Raw genomic sequence first — 22493 nt, 5'->3', positions numbered from 1 at the left:
ATTTGCCTATATATTTTTTTCTAGGTTATCTAAATGTATTCCAGACATACATGTTTGAAATAACCAGTAATTTTTCCTCAAATAAAGTATTCCCTTCAGGTCTGAGCATTCCTAATCAAAGTTCTGCTCGTTTATTTTTATACCATTCCTGTGGGACACTGCAACACTGAGCCCCCCTCCCAAACACCACCACTGAGCCCCCCTCCCAAACACCACCACTGTGCCCCCCTCCCAAACACCACCACTGAGCCCCCCTCCCAAACACCACCACTGTGCCCCCCCCACACCATCCCACCCCAACCCACCCCACCCCAACCCCCATCTCGCCTCTCATACCTTCCTCGCTGTCTGGTGGACTTTTCTTGTACCTATGTGTCGCTGTGATTAAGGAGTTTATCCACCTGCACAAGACAGGGATATGAATGTTAATGCAATGCTGGGGGCAAATAAAAACATCAAACATATTTATTTGGTGCTTTCCTGCATGCAGAATCCAGGAAGAGATCCTCTGTCCTTAAAATCATCAAAAAAACACTCCCCATCCACAAAAGACGGTGATGCTCACAGACTTATTGATAAAATAAAACACGTTTATAGGTTGTGAAACTATCTCTCAATAAATCCACCAACCTCATCTAGATTGTCCCTCTCAAACCAAACTTTCTTTTAACCTGTGGACTGTTTTAGCCTGTGAAATAGCATGGCTAGCCTGTTTTAGCCTGTGGACTAGCATGGCTAGCCTGTTTTAGCCTGTGAACTAGCATGGCTAGTCTGTTTTAGCCTGTGAACTAACATGGTCAGCCTGTTTTAGCTCGTGAACTAGCATGGATAGCCTGTTTTAGCCTGTGAACTAGCATGGCTAGCCTGTTTTAGCCTGTGGACTAGCATGGCTAGCCTGTTTTAGCCTGTGGACTAGCATGGCTAGCCTGTTTTAGCCTGTGAACTAGCATGGCTAGCCTGTTTTACATTACATTACATTATAGGCATTTAGCAGACTCTCTTATCCAGAGCGACGTACAACAAGTGCATAGGTTCATGATGTAGAGGTGCAAAAGAAACACTAGAGTGAAGAGCCTGTTTTAGCCTGTGGACTAGCATGGCTAGTCTGTTTTAGCCTATGGACTAGCATGGCTAGTCTGTTTCAGCCTGTAGGCGAGCGCTGATAACAGCACAGTTCCCCCGCCAGCCCTTTGAGACAACACTTGTTTACAAACAAGACAAGACTGTGATGACCACAATGCTTGTCTTTTGAAAGGGTATGGCATGACTGTCAAATTACATTTGAATGTGGTTAGCTCTGCCATGCTTTATCGACTCTACTAACGACATTAACCGAAGCAATGTCTGCTAGGTCAGCGCTCACTTTTAAGCCAGCACTTTGATTTCCTCATTATTGAGAGAGCGGAGGGGTGCCGAACAGTCACGACCCCTCACTGAAATTAGGCTCACTCAGCTCTGGGACAGCCCTTGAACAAGATGGCGACTCTCGTGAAAACACACAAATTGAGTGTTGGTGTGTAGGCGGACTGATTAGGAGGTGAACTGGGACCCGGGCCTAGCTGTTGAATGAGCTGTACTTTGTCAGGGTTGGAGTGAAAACCTACAGGACGGCAGATCTCCTGCCTTAACAGGATGGGCCAGCTAGCAGATTCCAATGTGACGTTTCAACACCTTCACCCCAGTAACAGAGTTTCCACACAGCTGGCTAGAGTGCAATTCACACAGAGAATCAAACCCAACTTTGAGCTACAAATCCCGTTGTTTATCCATTACTCTATGTTTCCTCCCCACAAACCAGGGGTAATTTTAAGCCTTTGAAGAGGTTCTTTTTTTTTTTTTTTTAAGTTTTTATTTTTTCTTCAAAATTCTAAGTCCGTGTTGCAGAACTCATTTGCATTTCAGTTACCAGTAGTGATTGTGACATCGGCATTAGAGTGTTCAGACAAGAACATTATAATCACACATTTGTGATCTCACACCTTAAAGGACTAATTGTGTGTGTTATCAAGGGATTCATGAGCAGTTGTGTTCCGAGAAATAAATAAATCAGAGGGAGCTGCCTGTTTATATGACTCTACAGTCCTCCCCATCTCCTACCACTCTCTACCCCTGCAGTAATGACACTACCCATCCAGTAGATGGCGCTGTTTAACCGTGGTTCTCGTCTCCTGTCTTTGTGAAGCGCCCAGACCAGCCTGCTAACCAACAAGGCCATCTGTGTGTCTGCGAGATAACAGAGATTCCTCTTTTTAAAAGCAGATAATGCCTTTTGGTCAAGATGAAGGGAGATAACAGTATTATTTCAAACTGATATCTTTTTTTTTTTTAAGAAGCCCCACCCACCCTCCGTGTCTGTGGAAAAGGGGGGAGGGGATGGAGACTTGGAAAAATTAAAAGGAAAACATTCAGCCTTTGTATTTTTTTATTGGCTCCAGTTATCTGCTTTTACTGGCTAGTAAGATAAACCAGTTCAAAACTGGGCCAGAGGTTGTTCTGGGCGCAAGATCTGCCCTGGCTGTTACAAAGGCTTTTGGGGGAGAAGAGGCACTGAGGTTCCTATTTATGTACTTCAGTTATTCTTGCCATTGAGTGTGCATAGCAATACACTACTTCAAAGCTCAGTTGAAGGTAGAAAGAAAAATTAAATTAAACAAGTGTTAAAGCTGTAAATGAAATATCGACTCAAAACAGGGATTTAATTAGGTGTTAGAATACTTACATGGGACAGCAAGTGAATATAGATGTATTATTAGTATTGTGGATATGTAGGTTTAATGACAATCACAAAACATAAAGCATGTAGTCTGAAAAAAATAACTTTGGACAATATTGTCCAAAGAACATGCACTCCAGTGAAATGTTTAAACAGTGATGTAAATCTTCAAGTAAATGGTTTTTTTTTTTTTAAATCAGACACTCAAACAGAACAAAACAAAACCTAATCCTTATTATCTTACAACCAGGGGCAGTTTTTATATTTATTCAAATACAATTTTTCTGTAACCCCGGCACCGGAGTGATCTCTGGAAACACGTCGCTCGCATATAACAACGAGGTCCAAGTCAGGGACTGCAGTGCGCGTGCCCTGGAGCCAATCGCCGGCAGTTACTCACTTGCTCATGTCGCTGACGTTGTCAGCGGCGAAAAAGAACGTCTGGAAGCGGTTGTGGCACATTTTGAACACGCTGCAAGCGAAACAAGGACAAAACGATAGCGGTGACGGCAGTGAAGAAAACGCAATGAAAAGTAACGTAATAAAAACATCGCTAAGCAAGAGCAGCACGTTCACACGCGACGCTGCCGGTGTTCCACATCCAAAGCGTGCACGAGGCGCACTTTGGTAAGCACAGGCTGTAGTAACGGCAACCGCGAAGGATAATGCCGTGTATGCGGTACACAGCTAAAGAATTCAGTTCAATAGACTAATTTAAATGTCGAAAAATATACAACCACATAATCGCTCATGCTTTTATTTGCACGTTTAAGATTTTACTCATTGCCCAAATAGGCACGGCATAACTGACAAACGATAAAGGGGTATGTCATTATCCCATTAAATTACATTACATAACATTTATTTAGCAGACGCTTAAATAAAAAGCAATGTAATGTAGCCTTGTACTTGTCCAACGAGGACGGGGAATGAAAGCATTCAGGATTTGGATGAATTGGTGTGTCAACATATTGTATTCAGATTTTATTGTCACATACAATGCATGCTATCAGATATAAGCGATGTGAATATCGCACAATAAATATAGCACATAGACAATTGTACTTATGTCTGGAAGGACATACAAGGACATACATGTCTACATACAGACACAGCTCAGAGCATCAGGAGTTAAATTGTCTAAAAGCTGCACTGCAACCAGCATTACCAATAGCTACACCCTGAAATGATTGTGAATAGCCAAACGTTACTTTTTTTTTTGTATTGGAATAATCGCAGCCGCCTTGTTTTGAGGTCCAACAAAGTAGTATAGTATTTAACATGGGGATGACTGAGGGAAAACTGGTGCTGTATTACAGAGAGCTTAAAGTTTTGATGGGAATAAGAACATAAGCACTTACTATTTCCTCTTGTGTTCCCCTGCACTCTCAATGCTGTAGCTGGAGATCTGGACCAGGCCGTCCGCTTTATCTTCCTGTAAAATCATCCACAGCTGTGTTCAGCCAACAGTCAGTTTACCACAGTCACTGTCAGATATTATGATTAACCACAGCTGTGTTCAGCAACAATCAGTTTACCACAGTCACTGTAATCACACTGTATATTATTATAAACCACAGCTGTATTCAGCCACAGTTATTTCCCATTATTTCAGAACAGCCGGCTTCAGGTAAATGGTAAATGGACTGCATTTATATAGCGCTTTTATCCAAAGCGCTTCACAATTGATGCCTCTCATTCACCAGAGCAGTTAGGGGTTAGGTGTCTTGCTCAGGGACACTTCAGCACGCCCAGGGTCGGGGATCGAACCGGCAACCCTCCGACTGCCAGACAACCGCTCTTACCTCCTGTGCTATGTCGCCCCCCTAGGTTCTGCCACAACCGTCCTATTGAGTTGAGGTCTGGACTATATCTTGGCCGATCCGAATCACAAGATTTCATCCTCTCAATCAATTTTTCGGTAGATTTAATTCTGAATTCAGGCTTCGCCACCCCCCCCCCATAGTCCAGAGCGCAGATGCATGCTCATATCCCTGGACTTCAGCACAGAGCGAAGGCCCCTCAGGCCACACTTCCACTCACCTGCTGGCTGGTGTACCAGTACAGAGACGGGCCCTTCAGGACGAACCAGAACTTCTGCCACTTCTGGGCCACGAAGACGCCGCTCTCCTTCTTCTTCTTCCAGAGCCAGCCGTCGCAGTCGGCCCGGCCCAGCTCCCGGCAGGACACCCGCCGCCGGCTCATCGTCGTCCGCGTGCCTGGGAGAACCGCCAGGGGCCAGGGTCAGTGCCTTGCCGCGTGACTCCGTACTCACTAACTCAGATCATCCAGCAGTCAAACACTCAGGATTCAGAGTCCTCAGTAATCACTCAAACACTCGATCAGGTCAGTAATCTCAACACAGGATTCAGAGTCCACAGTAATCACTCAAACACTCAGGATTCAGAGTCCACAGTAATCACTCAAACACTCAGGATTCAGAGTCCACAGTAATCACTCAAACACTCAGGATTCAGAGTCCACAGTAATCACTCAAACACTCAGGATTCAGAGTCCACAGTAATCACTCAAACACTCAGGATTCAGAGTCCACAGTAATCACTCAAACACTCAGGATTCAGAGTCCACAGTAATCACTCAAACACTCAGGATTCAGAGTCCACAGTAATCACTCAAACACTCAGGATTCAGTCCACAGTAATGACTCAAACACTTAGGATTCAGTCCACAGTAATCACTCCGATACTAAGGAGTCAGTGTCTGCTGATGACTCAAACACTCAGGATTCAGTCTGCAGTAATGACCCCCTTTCCCAGGATTGAGTCCACAGTAATGACTCCAATACTAAGGAGTCAGTGCCTGCTGATGACTCAAGCACTCAGGATTCAGTGCCCAGTAATGACTCAAACACTCAAGATTCAGTCCACAGTAATGAATCAAACACTCAGGATTCAGTCCACAGTAATGACTCCAGTTATTAGGACTCAGTACCCAGTCAAAACTAAAATAATCTTGAATCAGTCCTCAAGCCCTAACTCAAATACTTGAGACTCAGTCAGTAATCAGTTGATACAGTATATGCGTGCATGTCGTACTGCACTGCGCACTGATGCAGTCTGGTACATGGGACCCTTGCTTAGAAACACACATACACACATAAACACGTACACACAAATATAACCACAGACATACTCACACACACACACACACACACCATGCATGCACGCACACACACACGTGCGCGCACACACACACACACACACACACACACAAACCCTAATGGTTTCACCATTGTAAGGGAACAGAAGTTGGCATTTTAAACAATGCCTCACCTTTCCTGTCCCCCTTTTTTGAGGCTCTCTCCTCCTGAGGAAAGAGGAGAAAAAAAAACATGAATTGCGAGGTCTTGCCACTGTGTGTGTGATAAACAAAACTTCAATGGCCAAAGGAAAGCTAATATTCACCACAAGAGGAAAGAAATGTGTGCACGTGTCAGCAAAACCAATCCCGGGAAGCCACTGTCACAATCGGAATTCTCCTTCCTCTCCTATCTTATCCTACTCATCCTCATCTTTGTTATTTATTTATTAACCTTTATTTATGCAGGGTTAGGCTGGCGGGGTAGGCTGAGCACGCACGCTGTGTTACAGCAATGCCCCGTAAACGGCCCCTCCCCCAATTACCCTAACCTGCGTGTCTTTGGTTAGCAAAGTAAATGTGCACCCTTAATGTAAATGGATTTTAACATGTTAACTTTTTAACGCATTCACTACGTATTCCATCCATCCATTATGCACACCCGCTTATTCCTGGTCAGGGTCGCGGGGGGGGGGGGGTGCTGGAACCTATCCCATCATGCATTGCATTGGACAAGAGGCAGGAATGCGCCCAGAACAGGGCACCGATCTATCGCAGGGCACACACACCGTTCGCTCAGATGCTCGCACCTCTGGGCAATTTGAATGGTAAATGGACTGCATTTATATAGCGCTTTTATCCAAAGCGCTTTACAATTGATGCCTCTCATTCGCCAGAGCAGTTAGGAGTTAGGTGTCTTGCTCAAGGACACTTCGACATGCCCAGGGCGGGGTTTGAACCGGCAACCCTCTGACTGCCAGACAATCGGTCTTACCTCCTGAGCTATGTCGCCCCAATTTCTAGTCATTCACTATATGTTTCTCATAATTATTATTATTATTATTATTGATTGCATTTTACGCATGTATGTAACAGCTAAGTCAGTCAGCGCTGCACCTGGCCGTGTCTCGGATTTGGGAACCCGTGACGTCGCCGCAAATAAAAAAAAACTAAAATCGAAAGTGAGCCAAAGTCCTCCCTGGGTAGCGTAGCATTGTGACACTCTGACGCAGTCGGGGCGTCGGTCTCATTTTGAGCTCGGGGTGGGGGGGGGGGGGGGGGGGGGCGAAGTGGACCCTGACCCTGTGCCCGGCCATCTCGGGGCAGGAGCTGACGCTGGCTCTCCCGCCCTCCGGTCTCGGTGACGGCAGGTCGCCGGCGGCCCCTCCTCCAGGACCGGCGCGGTCCTGCGGCGCGCCTCCCTCGGAATCCTCGAGCTCTGTGGCCATGACGACCGGGAGGGGGGGGGGGGGGGGGGAAGGAGAGGGGTGACATCATTAAACTGTCACAACGGGACTGCAGAAGATGACAGTTTTTTCCTCACGGGCAAAGGTTTGTAGCGTCGCTTTCACACAAACATAATCATATCTTAGCAACAATTGTTTTACCCCCCCCCACCTACTCCCCACCCCCCCATCTGTGCGCCCCCATGAACACGTGTTATAAAACACTAGAAAATAATTCACTTTGCGAGAAGTGCAGATATTGAAAACATACTGTATGGTAAAGACTGCTCTCACTGACCTATTCTACTTACTAATGATAGTGAGAGTATTAGGTATGTATGTAGTATGTGTTTGTGCGTGTGTATGTATGTGTATATATATATATATATATATATATATATATGTATATATATATAGACAAATTCAACAATTAAGTAAGTATATGGTTTTATAAATAAAGTTTTGAATATACTTGGTTGAAATGCATTTTTCTCCTTGAAACCCAAAGAGGTAGGTGTACTAAAATTTGGTATCAAATCGATTTGAATCAAAGAGAAGTCTCCTGGAGTCAGTAACCTTATTAAATAGGCACGAGAAGCATTAAAAAAAACTCACACACACACACACACACACACACACACACACAATATGCAGCAGTAAACCCAAGTAGATCACCAGCCGCCAGCTCTCACCTGCCCCCTCCGGATTGGAAGTGGCTGTCTGGGCCCCTCCTTGGTTCAGACTGTAGCCGACTAGTTCAGACTCTTCCAGGGCCGTGGGCCTCTTGTTATCCTGGCTGTGGACCGCTGCCCTGTAGGGGGCAGTGTGTTGTTTAAGAGAGTGTTGAAAAAAAACTTTTTTTTTTTTTTTAAATGAGCGTAAGAAGCCATTAACCAATCAGGAAATACTGATAATTTCACGCCATAAATGCAGGAAGGGGACTAGGGTATGCGATAAGCACACACACACACACACGTACACACGCGCACACACACACACAAACACACCCGCACAAACACACACAAACACAAACAACACAAGCTCTTGCTCATTCTAGCTGATAACAGGAGATAATTTTAAGGAATCAAGACAAGCACAAGTGTCCCCAGCAGTATTTAGGGTCTGAAAACCATTTCCTGATTAATAAGGAAGATGAACAAAAAAAAAAAAAAATCTCAACCCTGGCTATTGGCTCCGCAAGACAACCAGCAATCCTGCAGTAACTGTACCTTCAGATACATGAGAACACATGCAGTGTTTAAAACAATAATCCATGCAAAATCATATAATTTTTAATTTATGCTAATTTCCAGTGCTTGTACCTAATAGGGCTTTTAAAACCTTTTTGAACACCATTATCCCACCTAAAAGCCATTTCCCCAGCAGAACCATTTGTCATGCTCTGGTAGAAAAGGGAAAAAAATGAAAAGGCTTGTGTAGACAGCTTCTGAGTGCAATTAGAAAAATTTTATGCACTCGCCTGTTTTTAAAACCTGCAGTCAGACACCGGAGCTCACCACACTTCAACTAATGATGCAAAGTTCTTTTTGCATTTTATAAACTCGTTAAAAACTGTCCTGAAAACACAGTTAGTAATTGGCAGCTCATTGCAAACTTCCACATCTGTCGTGCTACAGCTACAGCCGGAAAAGGTTACACAGGGCACGGCCATTTCACTGACAAAGGCCATTCAATGACACCTTTCACCCATAACCTCATCTTTATTAAAACAACACCAAATATGGACAATTTTACAAGCACATTTATGGATTATTAATGCCTCTGCTCCATACTTTTAGCCGCTAAAGTAGCGTATCGGCTGAAATAACGTGCTGGTTTAAAATGCCAGAGCACGCATGTCCGTCATTTCACCAGCGGTTGGGGCGTGGCTGCACAGACACACACGAACAGTGCAGGTAAACTCACCTAAAGGACAGGGATCGCACGGAGGCGGCGACCCTCCCCAATATGGAATTCCTCTCCTTCGGCTCCTCCTCCTCCTCCTCTTCCTCCTGAGAACCCGGGAGAGAAGTGTCGGTTGTTGTCGCCGTGGCAGCACGGTCTCTCCTTATGGCATGACTTCTTACGGTACTGTCTGAAGCGCTAAGTCTTTTTCAGCAGTGCCGTAAAGCCGTGTGACTTCCAAGCCCATTCAGAGGCCAGATCACAAATGTGAGATCAGAATGGTCTTAACCGAATATTCTAATGCTGATGTAACGATCACTGTTGGCAACTGACAGCAATGGAGTTCTAGAACATTGGAATGTTGAATAAAATTTTTTTTTAAAACATTCCAAAAAAAACCTACTCTTCCAAGGGCTGAAAGTATTGTCTACATTAAGTCCAACAGAACTCCCTAAGTATTTCTTGGCATCATAATAACATAACCCCAAGAGTCTTTAACAGTACTCTCTGAGTTCTTTAAGCAGTAAATCCCAAATTAAGTGTTTTACAGAACTTCTCTGCGTTATATTCCCTGTGCCTAGTTATAGAGCGCACTCTACTTCCTGACTGAAAGAAGAAGCTGACGAGACAGCCACTGATTCAGGGTGAAAGCAGTTCATCCTGTGTTTATACACGGGCATATACAGGGTAGCCATGACGACCACTCGTCTGCCTCAGGTGCTTACTGCCAACAGGCCGGGAGACTCCCACAGGAACAGGAAGTCAGACAAAAGCCCAATCAGAAGAGGCCTTGCCTTCCTTCCCTCAGACACAGAGGAGCCCTGTCCCTGACCGGGGCCTGGAGCGGACCAATTGGTGTGGCCGTGTGAAGGCACAATGGCCAATGGGATGCAGCCTTACTGGCACAGCACGGGGGGGTCCCCAGACAATGGTCATGTGACCAAAATTATTTACGTTTACGCTGAGACTCTCACATCTACTGCGCTCCCTGAGTAACCTCTTCTGTGCACTTCTGTAAATTAGGCTGGATAAGACACCAGACAGAGAGCGGAGAGGCCAAGTTATCAGTATCACACCGGGCAGGAGCAGCCATTGCCATAACCCTACAACACTGGCGCAGTGTTAGCTTCAAGAGGGGGTTGAGAATGCTGTGCTTTAAGCAGCAAATGGGTTTGGGGGCTGATTGTTAGAAGCAGCTGTAACTGTAGTTGTGTGGATGGGCCCCACGGTCTGGTCCCTGTTAAGGCTCTGTTCCAGTGTGTGGATGGGCCCCATGGTCTGGTATCTGTTAAGGCTCTGTTCCAGTGTGTGGATGGGCCCCATGGTCTGGTATCTGTTAAGGCTCTGTTCCAGTGTGTGGATGGGACCCCATGGTCTGGTATCTGTAAGGCTCTGTTCCAGTGTGTGGATGGGCCCCATGGTCTGGTATCTGTTAAGGCTCTGTTCCAGTGTGTGGATGGGCCCCATGGTCTGGTATCTGTTAAGGCTCTGTTCCAGTGTGTGGATGGGCCCCATGGTCTGGTATCTGTTAAGGCTCTGTTCCAGTGTGTGGATTGCCCCATGGTCTGGTATCTGTTAAGGCTCTGTTCCAGTGTGTGGATGGGCCCCATGGTCTGGTATCTGCTAAGGCTCTGTTCCAGTGTGTGGATGGGCCCCATGGTCTGGTATCTGCTAAGGCTCTGTTCCAGTGTGTGGATGGGCCCCATGGTCTGGTATCTGCTAAGGCTCTGTTCCAGTGTGTGGATGGGCCCCATGGTCTGGTATCTGTTAAGGCTCTGTTCCAGTGTGTGGATGGGCCCCATGGTCTGGTATCTGTTAAGGCTCTGTTCCAGTGTGTGATGGGCCCATGGTCTGGTATCTGTTAAGGCTCTGTTCCAGTGTGTGGATGGGCCCCATGGTCTGGTATCTGTTAAGGCTCTGTTCCAGTGTGTGGATGGGCCCCATGGTCTGGTATCTGTTAGGCTCTGTTCCAGTGTGTGGATGGGCCCCATGGTCTGGTATCTGTTAAGGCTCTGTTCCAGTGTGTGGATGGTCCCATGGTCTGGTATCTGTTATGGCACTGTTCCAGTCTGTGGATGGCCCCATGGTCTGGTATCTGTTAAGGCACTATTCCAGTGTGTGGGTGGGCCCCATGTCTGGTATCTGTTAAGGCTCTGTTCCAGTGTGTGGATGGGCCCCATGGTCTGGTATCTGTTAAGGCTCTGTTCCAGTGTGTGGATGGGCCCCATGTCTGGTATCTGTTAAGGCTCTGTTCCAGTGTGTGGATGGGCCCCATGGTCTGGTATCTGTTAAGGCTCTGTTCCAGTGTGTGGATGGGCCCATGTCTGGTATCTGTTCAGGCTCTGTTCCAGTGTGTGGATGGGCCCCATGGTCTGGTATCTGTTAAGGCTCTGTTCCAGTGTGTGGATGGGCCATATGGTCTGGTATCTGTTAAGGCTCTGTTCCAGTGTGTGGATGGGCCCCATGGTCTGGTATCTGTTAAGGCTCTGTTCCAGTGTGTGGATGGGCCCCATTGTCTGGTATCTGTTAAGGCTCTGTTCCAGTGTGTGGATGGGCCCCATGGTCTGGTATCTGTTAAGGCTCTGTTCCAGCGTGTGGATGGGCCCCATGGTCTGGTATCTGTTAAGGCTCTGTTCCAGTGTGTGGATGGGCCCCATGGTCTGGTATCTGATAAGGCTCTGTTCCAGTGTGTGGATGGGCCCCATGGTCTGGTATCTGTTAAGGCTCTGTTCCAGTGTGTGGATGGGCCCCATGGTCTGGTATCTGTTAAGGCTCTGTTCCAGTGTGTGGATGGGCCCCATGGTCTGGTATCTGCTAAGGCTCTGTTCAGTGGTGATGGCCCCATGGTCTGGTATCTGTTAAGACTCTGTTCCAGTGTGTGGATGGGCCCCATGGTCTGGTATCTGTTAAGGCTCTGTTCCAGTGTGTGGATGGGCCCCACGGTCTGGTATCTGTTAAGGCTCTGTACTGGCGCTCCCCCCACAGAGATTTCGCTGTAGTCACCCGCCTATACCGCCCATGCCTACAGCCGGCTCCGGTTGAACACGATAGGACATTCCGACTTCGGGAGAAAAGCGTTTTTTTAATTTAAAAAAAAGTGCTGACCTCGGGAGACTGGGTCTCTGGAGCTCTCTGCCGCCGTTTCACAGACACCGGAACCTTCTTCAGGACCAGCCTGACGCCGTTGGGGTTCTCCTGCAGCTTCTTCACCAGGTTCGCCCTGCTCCAGCCCACCTGAAGCAAAGCATGATGGGAATTTATTTAGGATTAAAAAGTACTTACACTCCACCACCCCACCCCCTCCCCAGACCCTCCCCAACTCCACCATTTCACTTTCATTGCTGAGATAATTTCGCAAAGGTCACAGTTGTTAATTGACTTTAATTTTTTACCTCATTCGTCCAGTTATTATATTTTTGTCGTTTTCAGTACATGGCAAACATCACCACACTAATAAATGACAGCAACAGTAAAATTAGTTACACTGTGACCTTTGCTAAAATCCGTGTTTGATGCCCGGAAGCTCGTTAGGGAGCAGACTTTTTCTAAATTTGCTCCAGATCTTCTCGAGGGCAAGTACTGTTCACTCAACCACAACTTTGATCGCTTTGATAACCGGCAGCCGTGGTTGTTACACACCACTGCCCGCCACCGATGGAGTGACCGCTACACACGCCTCCTGTCGCCCTTCGACAGCATCGCTCCCGACGCACAGCGCTCACCACTATCTGATCGTTGACCTGGACCACCTCATCTCCCGCCAGGATCTTCTCGCAGAACTCAGCGGGTGACTGCAAACGGAGGGAGAGGAACACGCCAGTCAGATGAGCCTGCTGCGTCACAGAGCGGATCAGTCGCATCATTACGGTCACAATGAGGTCACCATGAGGTCACCGAGAGGCCACAGAGAGGCCACAGTACGATCGCCATGAGGTCACAGTGCGGTCACTGTGAGATCACCACATGAGGCTACAGAGAAGTCAACAGCGAATTCACCGCGAGGTCACAATATGGTCACAGTGCAGTCAACGTGAGGTCACAGAGCGGTGACAGTACAGTCACTGTGAGGTCACAGAGCGGTGACAGTACTGTCACTGCGAGGTCACAGAGAGGTCTACAGAAAAGTCACCACGAGGTCACAGTGCGGTCACCGTTCAGTCACCGTGAGGTCACAGAGAGGTGGCTGTGAGGTGACCGAGCTCAGGTGCCCAAACTGCTGGCGGAAAGAAGAGGTGACGCCGGACGCTGACGTCCAGCCCTGGTTACTGAGGCGGTATTTAAATTCACAGGCCAGTTTCCCACCGGAGGGATCTCACGTCTCGAACGGAAGCAGCCGCTCCCGTCGTCATGCGGTTGTGCACAGGCTGTGATGTGAAGCGGGGGAGGGGAGGCGCGGGGTTTCAGCGGGAGGAAAACCCCTCTGATGATGACATCACAGAAATAGCGCTCGTCCGGCGAGCTGAATCCCGCTGCACCGCTAGCAGGAGGCTTTGTTTCTCATGGCCCGTTTTTCTGTCAGATGTTCCCGGGCAACCACCCCATTACTATGACGAGGTGCTGTTTGGGGTGGGGTGGGGGGGGGGGGGGTGTGGTTGGGGGGTTACTGCTGCCTTCTGTAAAAATTCAGACACACATGGACTCACTGACAGGTCATATACATGTGTTCGCCACCACAGCCACGCTGAAAATTATTGAAGAAGGGATGATACAAAAAAAAGGAGATGAAAGTCTCCGTTATGACATCATAAGGTTACCAAATCATTTAGGAATTGCGGATTATGACAGCGTAAGAGAATGCGGGTAACAAAATCCTAAGAGGATGCTGATTACGATGTCGTAAGAGAACGGGGGTTGTTATGTGACATCATAAAGGCATATGTTTTCCAGCATTTCTGTGTCCCTGAATTTAAACTTCCAGCAGCAACCACACTCTCTGCACTCTGGAGCTTGACACAAAAGCCGATTTATTTCGCGAGAGCAGCCCTGGAGTGTCTTTTAGTGGGTCCAGAGAGAATGAGTAGAGGTAATCCATTTATGCATTAGCTCACATTCAGCTGAGATGCAGGCCATCTGATGTAATTACCGAATAATTACAAGACGATTAATTAGCAGAGGTTTTTTTTCTTTTTTCTTTTTTTTTCGAAGTACAAAAGAAGAGCTGTTCCACAATATCCAATGAGCATTCAAACTTCAGCCAGCATCTGCGCCAACAGATGTGGCAGGCTTTCAAGGCTTTGGTGTGAGGCAAGACACACAACAACCACGTATATCTTCCATATTTAAAAAAACACCTCTTATTCTACATTTATAGTCCCAATGACAGTCATTATTATGTCTTTAATGATGGCTATGAATGAACATACAGCCCGCCGTAGAGAAATAATTACTCAAACTTGGTCAAGGTTCTGTCCCCGGGCCTCTGAGGTACCAACACCTCTTCCACATTTCACACAGCAGGTGTTTTCCCCCAAACGCTCTGCACTCCAGACTTGGCAATTAAAAACAGCCAAATCTGAGGAGGCAGTAGGACAGACCAGACAAGGTTGGAGGGGTACTCTGAGGCCTGGCAGGGCATCCCAGACGTTCCTATTCAAAATGAGTGGCCGACTGCCCCAAATCTGTAGTGCCCTCCTCTCCGTCGCATCTCTTCCCAGTCCTGCACCCCTCCCACCCCCACTACCGGACAGGACAGCTGCCCATCACTGCCCATCTTCTGCTGCCGACTGACAACACTGCTGTTTAAACTGGTGCTGGTTCTCCTTAATGCTCAAGGTTCTGCATGGGGTTTCACACGATCATGTGACCACGGGCAAGCGGTGGATGAAGACGGCAATAGGGATGAGGGATGGGCAAGAACCCACTAAAATGGGGGGTGGGGGGGGGGGGAACCAAATCAAAAAGAAAATGGCGGAGGTGCCGGGTGCGTTGCAGGCAGAATAGGGGCTCAAACCATGAAAAAGAGGTGAGTGACCTGTATTACATATGAAATACACACACACTTACATGCAGACACACGTATGAAACACACACACACACACACACACACGTATGAAATACACACACATGCACACGTATGAAGCATACACACACATGCATATGAAACACACTCACACACACACACACACCGGTAAACAGTGGCGGGTCTGACCTCGGCTGCAGTGCCGGTGACAAAGTGGGAACTGGAGCCGGTGGAGGTGATCTCAATACCCTGAGAGAGAGAGAGAGAGAGAGAGAGGGGGGGGAGAAGGGAAGAGAGTGAGAGACAGAGAGAGAGAGGGAGAGGAGGAGAGAGGGGGAGAGAGAGAGACAGTCACAGTCTGATAAATACAGACACACACAAAGCACACACATACACACACACACAGGTGCGCGCGCACACACACACACACACACACTGCGATAATGAGTGGAAATTATTATTATTACCAAATAGCATATATTTAATATGTCTGTGCACACAGCACTTGCATACTAACACTGGCCCACCAATCATTATTGATGGCTGAAGAAACTCTTTCTCCTGTACTTTCCTAACGGCAAAGATTACACACTTCTCATACATTATTATTATACAATTCTCATTCAGATTCATATTTGATATGCATGATTTTTCTTTTCATCTGTCAATGATGGGTGACCACTGAGTAGAGAGAGAGAGAGCGAGAGAGAGAGAGGAAATGAGATTTGAATGGGGAGGAAAAGAGAAAGGGGGAGACTAAGGAAAAGAGAAAAGGAGGTAAAGTGGGAGTGAGAAGGGGATTGAGAGGGAGAGGCTCCCTGTTTGTCCCAAATCTTGGCCATTATTTCCTCAATATCGACATCCGCCGTAGTGGTGGACCCCAAACTTCCAGGCCTCAGAACGCACTTAGTGAGGAAACGCATAATTTAAAAACGTAGCCAATCATAGTGAAATATGCTAATGAGACCGTTAGAACAGCTGCATGCACAATGAGAGCCAGTGCAGGTTTCGGTGTTTCAACATCACTGCTGTGAAACACAATGGGAAGCTCGTATCACATGAAGCAGGTTGTTTTATTAGTACATTTCAATGGTCGATTCCGTCGGATCAAACAAAAGGATAATTCACGCTTTCCCCTGGACCCAGGCACGGATGTACAGATCTGTAAGACCTGTCAATCATGTCGTACCGGTGCTCAAAATGTCCTCAAGCACAGCCAGGAACGCTGATAAGAACGCTGCCCGGAAGGACATCTAAAGGCCATCAGCCAAACGGCGGTTACTGATCCGCAGGTGTGTGTGTGTGTGTGCTTTGTGTGTGTGTGTGTGTGTGTGTGTGTGTGCTTGTGTGTGTGTGTGTGTGTGTGCTTGTGCTTGTGTGTGTGTGTGTGTGTGTGAGTGCATGTTTATATGTATGTGCATGTGTGTACGTGTGTTTAAGTGTGTATGAATGTGTGTGTGTGTGCGCGTGTGTGTTTGTGAGAGCGTGTGTTTGTATGTGTGTATGTGTATGTATGTATGTGTATGTGTGTGCCTGTGTGAGCGTGTGTCTGTGTGCGTGTGTGTGTTTGTATGTATGTGCATGTGTGTGTACGTGTGTGTTTGTATGTGTGACCGTGTATGTATGTGTGTGTGTGTGTGTGTGTGTGTGTGTTTGCGTGTGTGTGTGTGTTTGTATGTGTGTGTGTGTGTACATGTGTGTTTGTATGTGTGACCGTGTATGTATGTGTGTGAGTGTGTGTGTGTGTGCGTTTGTATGTATGTGCGTGTGTGTGTGTGTGTGCATGTGTGAGTGTGTCTGCGTGCGTTGTGTCTGCGTGCGTTTATATGTATGTGTGTGTGTGTTTATATGTATGTGTGTGTGTGTTTGTATGTATGTGCGTGTGCGTGTGTGTATGTGTGTGTGTGTGTGTGTGTTTGTATGTGTGACCGTGTGTATGTGTGTATGCGTACCTGCACGGTGCTGACTGAAGGAGACAGGCAGACCTGCGTCTCTGAAACACACTCCATCCTCGTAACTGCAGTGTAGAACACTCCAGAAAGCTGACAGCTGCTCTGAGTCATTATTATGCTGTTGATGATGCTAATGTTGATTATCATTTATATTATCAAGAAATATATTATGGATCATCGCTAACATACACACATTTCAGCCCATCTCAGTGTGTTGGTACTGATATTTACACACACGCACACACACACACACACGCACGCACATGCACGCACACGCGCACACACACACACACACACTCCTGCGTCATAACCGAAGCTCCTTCTCCGTAAACATCTTCAGCTGGGCAGCCAAGCTCATTACGATCCACCTCTCTCTGACAGGATGGGACAGGACAGCTGATCCTGATTCTGATTCCTGATCTCAGACAGGAAGTGAATCTTCTCCTGAGGAGGACACTACTGACGGATCTCTGCGCGAGCAAACCGCCATTTTCACTGCAAGTCTCACGCGGCTTCTGCCTGCACTGCCCAGCGCACTTTACTTTACTGCACATCCACAATGCAAAAACAAACAAACAAAAAAAAAGTTTAATATTTTTTTCTCGCAAGTAGAAAACATTAGCTCGCTTTAAGTTACTTCTTGCTCGCACCCCGCTGGCTAATCCTGAAATGAGTCAAGCTGTCTCAATCATTTTAGCAAAAAAAAAAAAAAAAAAAGTAATAGGAATAAGGTTTTAGGTCTAAATATAAGACAGAAATAGTTGGAAAGATTTACGTTTTTTTTTTGTTTGTTTGTTTGTTTGTTTTTTTTTTTGCAGTGTACCTGTGTGTGAGTCACCAGCCGACTAGCTATTTTTAATTTTTTTTTTTTATTCTATTTTTATTTTTTTATTTTTTAGCTCCCGTCTGTGTCGCATACCGGTCGACGGGTGGAGACGAAGAGAGCGTCGAACGACAATAAAAAAGTCTGTGACGTCGACGTTTCGGCAGAGGAGAAATATTTCCCTCCCCCACGCTTTTTCACGCTGTGGCACGCCCTTTCCGCACCAAGCCACCGTTTATCAGAAAAATCAAACCTCACATTTTAACATTTTACGCGCATTCCTTTTGCTTAATGGAACTGCGCGGGGGCAAACGTAAATTTAGTAGATTTAACGAGTACGGTTAAGAATTCGTCGGGCCTGATTTCCTTTACAGGAAGAGAAGATCTGCAGATGATTACGCCAGGTCTGTAGATAATTAGAGTTTTCCTGATTTAACCCTAACCCTTGACAGTCGTCGCATCGGCGCGTAGGTAGAAAAGGTCAGGATAAACTGCAGGTGCTCGAAATGCACGAGGTGAAGGGGCACCTGCCTGTTATTAAGGTCAACGGGCGTTTCTTCATCTCCCTGTTTTTCCCAAACGCCTGTGAATCTAATCAGAGTGCGTTCAAGTTCAAACGTTTGCAAACATAAGCGAACGGTCTGAAAAGCTAGTTTGCGGCAAACAGAAATGGATGCTGGACTGAGGGAAATGTTCCCAGATGGGTATTTCAATTGAAGATGCCGTTAAGTGTGATCAGTTTTTTCAATAATGTTATTGCTAACGCTGGCCAATGTTATTATTGTTCGCTAGCTAGCTACTGTTTTTTATTATCGATGATCACAGAAGTGGCTGTGAGTACAAACACTCTCGTCGCCATATCTGTTTATGTTTAATGCAAACAATTTGTAATGTTCGTAAAAAGCCGCTCAGGACAGGAGGGCAGGAGAGGAGAGGAGGGAAGAGGAGAGCAGGAGGGGGGGAAGAGGAGAGGAGAGGAGGGGGAAGAGGGAGGAGAGGACAGGAGGGTAGGAGAGGAGAGGAGAGGAGGGAAGAGGAGAGGAGTGGAGGAGGGGGGTTACCAGCTGGTCTCCTGGGTTGGCCGGAACCAAGTCCACGCTCTCCAGGTGGGCGGTGTGGCTGAGCAGAGACTCCGGGGTGCTGCTCAGGATCTCGTCACAGATGGCCACCAGCCGACGGCACTGCGGCACAAACCATAAAACCCAGCGGTGAGAAAAACACCGGACCAGCCCACAGCACTGCGGCACAAACCATAAAACCCAGCGGTGAGAAAAACACCGGACCAGCCCACAGCACTGCGGCACAAACCATAAAACCCAGCGGTGAGAAAAACACCGGACCAGCCCACGGCACTGCAGCGGAATTCATAAAACCCACAGGTGAGAAAAAACATTGACCGTGGAAACGGAGCATTTTATAAACTTTCCAGCCACTTCACACGCATCCATTATTCTCAGGGTGCTAGCTGTCGGCACCTCGCTGTGGGTTCGTGCTCTAGTCCTGCTCTCTCTCGCGAACGATAACGAATAACAACAGCGAGAACACGCTGGGTCAAACACAGGGCAACTACATTTGTAAAAAAAGATAGACAATGCATTTAAACATAGCCAGTGGGTGAAGTGGCGAATGCGGAGGATCTGATTGGATTAAAAACCGCAGGTGAGGCCGAACCACGGCACACCTGGGCGTCGCACTTCGTCCCCCCTAGCCAGCCCCGGCGCAGTGAACGGGTGCAGGTAAAGCCCCAACACCCCCCGGCCCCGATACGACCCGCAAAAAGCACGTGACTCAGCTGATGAAAGCAGGTGCGTGGGTTTTGGGGGGGAAGGGGGGGGAAGGGGGGGGGGTCGATCACGCATCAAATGTGACCGCGTGACATCCGCTGCAGCGGCGGGCAATTACGAGACCATCAGCCGCACAGATGAGAACGCTAATGTGGCCAATGCAGATAATAACAACAATTATCTGAACAGCAGTGATTCACAGACAGCGACACCCACCTCGAGCAGCAGGCTGCGGTGGGGTGTGGGGGGTTGGGTTTCGGGGGGGTGGGGGGGTGGTGGGGTGGGGGTTAATACTCACAATAGATATGATGTCCTTCTCTTTTTCATAAACCGTGATGTCCTGCAAACAGAGAGAACGGAACCTTAGAATACAGCCTGTACAAGACCCAAGGACAGAGGCAGGCAGGCCCAGGTCCTGGTCCTAAAGAACCACAGGGCCTGCCAGGGGCCCAAACCCTGGCCCAGGGGAGCTGCAGGGTCTGCTGGGGTCCCCAGCCCTGGTCCTGGAGAGTCACAGGGTCTGCTGGGGTTCAGTGTAGAACCATAAATCCCAGGACAGGAGAGTTTAATTGATCAGCTACTAATCCACTGAGCTAAGTACTGAGTAAAAACCAGCAGACCCTGTGTCTCTCCGGGACCAGGGCTGGGTACCCCAGCAGACCCTGTGGCTCTCCAGGACCAGGGCTGGGGACCCCAGCAGACCCTGTGGCTCTCCGGGACCAGGACCAGGGCTACCCTTGAGTTGAAACTTTCCTGAATATCACATCACCACCATTTTTTTTTCTGCGACACGCTGACATTTTGCGATGGGCTATCCTCACGTCAAAAATCAGAAGAAAAGCGGATTCTGTTTTAATAAATCGACGCACACAATTCTGTTCATTTTTCTATCAAAACCGCATATGGCGTGGCGAACTGCTCTTAGGGGCAAAATCCATTCCAAACAGTCATGCTCCAGTGAGAGAGAGAGAGAGAGAGAGAGAGAGAGAGAGACCAAGGGCAAGGAAAGATGGCAGCGAGCTACGCGGCTCATTACCGAGAGTGAGGAGGGAGCGGAAGGCAAATTTCAGATTCCTCTCTCCTCTCCTCTCCTCTACCGTAAACAAACTCCCGCTGGGGGGGAAAACACGATCTGCATTCCCCCGTGATTAAAGGACTGGATGTCGACACCCCCGCCCCCCGCTCTCTTTGCGCTGGACAGACCCGCGCGTAGCGGGAAAAAAAAACCAAAGGTGTCAATCAAAACCGCTCCGATTGCGACAATTCCACCTCGGCTAACGAGCTGTTTTTCTCGGAGCGGCAGGTGTGCGCAATTAAAAATTAAACACACCTTTATATTTCCCATAACTAAGGGGGGGGGGGTGTTTCGTTGCTGTACAAAACCGCCTCATTCCACCGTGTAAACAAGCGCAACGAAGGGACAAAATGCTCAACTGCAGCGCCTCTTCAGAGACGTGACCCACAGTAACGGCCAACGAGACAACGGGGCCATCTTTTACAGCAAACCAACCAATCAGGGCCCTTCAGCCCCAGGGTGCGGCCGACACTTCTCAGCGCGCGTTACCCAGCAGCCACTGCAGCAGGCACTGAGCGCCCGCCCCGTTAGCAGTGGGGCCGGGCAGGAGGCCGCACCCCCACACCGGCCCACAGGTCCCAGCTCGAGCAATGCGAGGGTCAGGGGGGGGTCACACCTCTCTCCCAATGGGGTAAAAGGGCAAAGGTCAAAGGGCACAGTGCTCCTTCCCTCACCCTACGGCAGGCTCACGTTGATAACTGAGGCCTGGCGGACTGTCGCCCGGGAGACGCAGACAGACACAGAGACTTGTGGCAGAGGTGATACTGGCCATTACAGCAGCAGTGCCATTGTTGTTCTCTGCAGACTAACAGCTGCAGTGGTTCGCAGGCAGTCAGAGCAGGAGGAAAACCCCGGGTGACAGGTCTGGCATGGGGACGGCAGGTTAGCGCTAATTTAGATTTCCACAGATGTGTCATCTTCCTGGCGTGCGGTTAATTTAAAAAGCCCCTTCAGAACCCTCACACGTCTTCCTGTCTTCCCCAGTGTCGCTCACTCACTCACTCTCTCTCCTCCACACTCAGCTGATCCCCCCTCTATATTTCTCCTTTCTCTCTGTGGTTCTACTTTTCATTCTCTCCACCCACTTTGCTGATATCTCTCTTCCTCTGCTCTGTTTATCTTTCACTCCCTCTTTCTCTCCTCCCACATTCATTTTCTTGCTGTTTTTCTTTTCCTGTGCACACTCGCACTCCTTTCCTCTCCCTTGCTTTTTCCCCTTTTCATCACCTGTCCTTATTTTACTCTTTTCTCTACCTTTCTTTCTTCACCACCTTCAGTTAACTCAGTTAAGCTGCTTATCAACAGGTCCTTCCTTCCGAAGATGAAGACGCGGAAATCTCTGGCGCGTTCCGGGGTTTGCGACGCGATGTTGAAACTGGAGCGCGAGGGAGAGAAGCCGGGAACCTGGCCGTCAACAGCAGGCGCATCAGCTGACGCGGCTTACTGGAGCTTACGCCTCCGCAAGGTTAAATTGCCGGCTCGAGCCGTTAAAATAGCCCCGGTTATTCAGTATTCAAAGCGGTGCTTTGGCTATTACGCAAAGGAAGCGGTGCACGCCCGCAGCCCTGTTTATCCGATGAAGTGAAAGTAATATTGCTTTTTTTTCTTTCTTTTTTCTTCGTCCCCTTATGGCAACAGTGTCGTAACGGTCACCTTGCTGGAAAATTCCTATATCGCCCTCCGAGGAAGGAGCAAAGTGTAGCAGAACGTGACGGTGTAGGATTACTGAGCGCTAATT

At 48.0% G+C, this 22493-nt stretch overlaps 1 protein-coding gene across 1 annotated transcript in view; it reads right to left on the bottom strand.

Moving 5' to 3' along the window:
• The window catches only part of cnksr1 (connector enhancer of kinase suppressor of Ras 1), a 48428-nt gene that overhangs the window by 4301 nt on the left and 21634 nt on the right, over positions 1-22493 (bottom strand). Inside the window, exons 7-19 of the mRNA XM_064320946.1 lie at positions 19979-20020; positions 18958-19077; positions 15311-15370; positions 12885-12953; positions 12268-12396; positions 9184-9269; positions 7950-8068; positions 7114-7250; positions 6007-6040; positions 4757-4932; positions 4075-4148; positions 3114-3185; positions 337-401 (exon numbers count right to left, since the gene is read on the bottom strand). Coding sequence (XP_064177016.1) covers positions 337-401; positions 3114-3185; positions 4075-4148; positions 4757-4932; positions 6007-6040; positions 7114-7250; positions 7950-8068; positions 9184-9269; positions 12268-12396; positions 12885-12953; positions 15311-15370; positions 18958-19077; positions 19979-20020 — 1183 coding nt within the window. The remainder of the gene's footprint in view (positions 1-336; positions 402-3113; positions 3186-4074; positions 4149-4756; positions 4933-6006; positions 6041-7113; positions 7251-7949; positions 8069-9183; positions 9270-12267; positions 12397-12884; positions 12954-15310; positions 15371-18957; positions 19078-19978; positions 20021-22493) is intronic.

The sequence above is a fragment of the Anguilla rostrata genome, chromosome 1, assembly GCF_018555375.3.
Source record: "Anguilla rostrata isolate EN2019 chromosome 1, ASM1855537v3, whole genome shotgun sequence".
Classification (NCBI taxonomy): Eukaryota; Metazoa; Chordata; class Actinopteri; order Anguilliformes; family Anguillidae; genus Anguilla; species Anguilla rostrata.
Note: the sequence above shows the minus strand (reverse complement) of the source record. Positions and strands in the feature narration are given on the sequence as shown.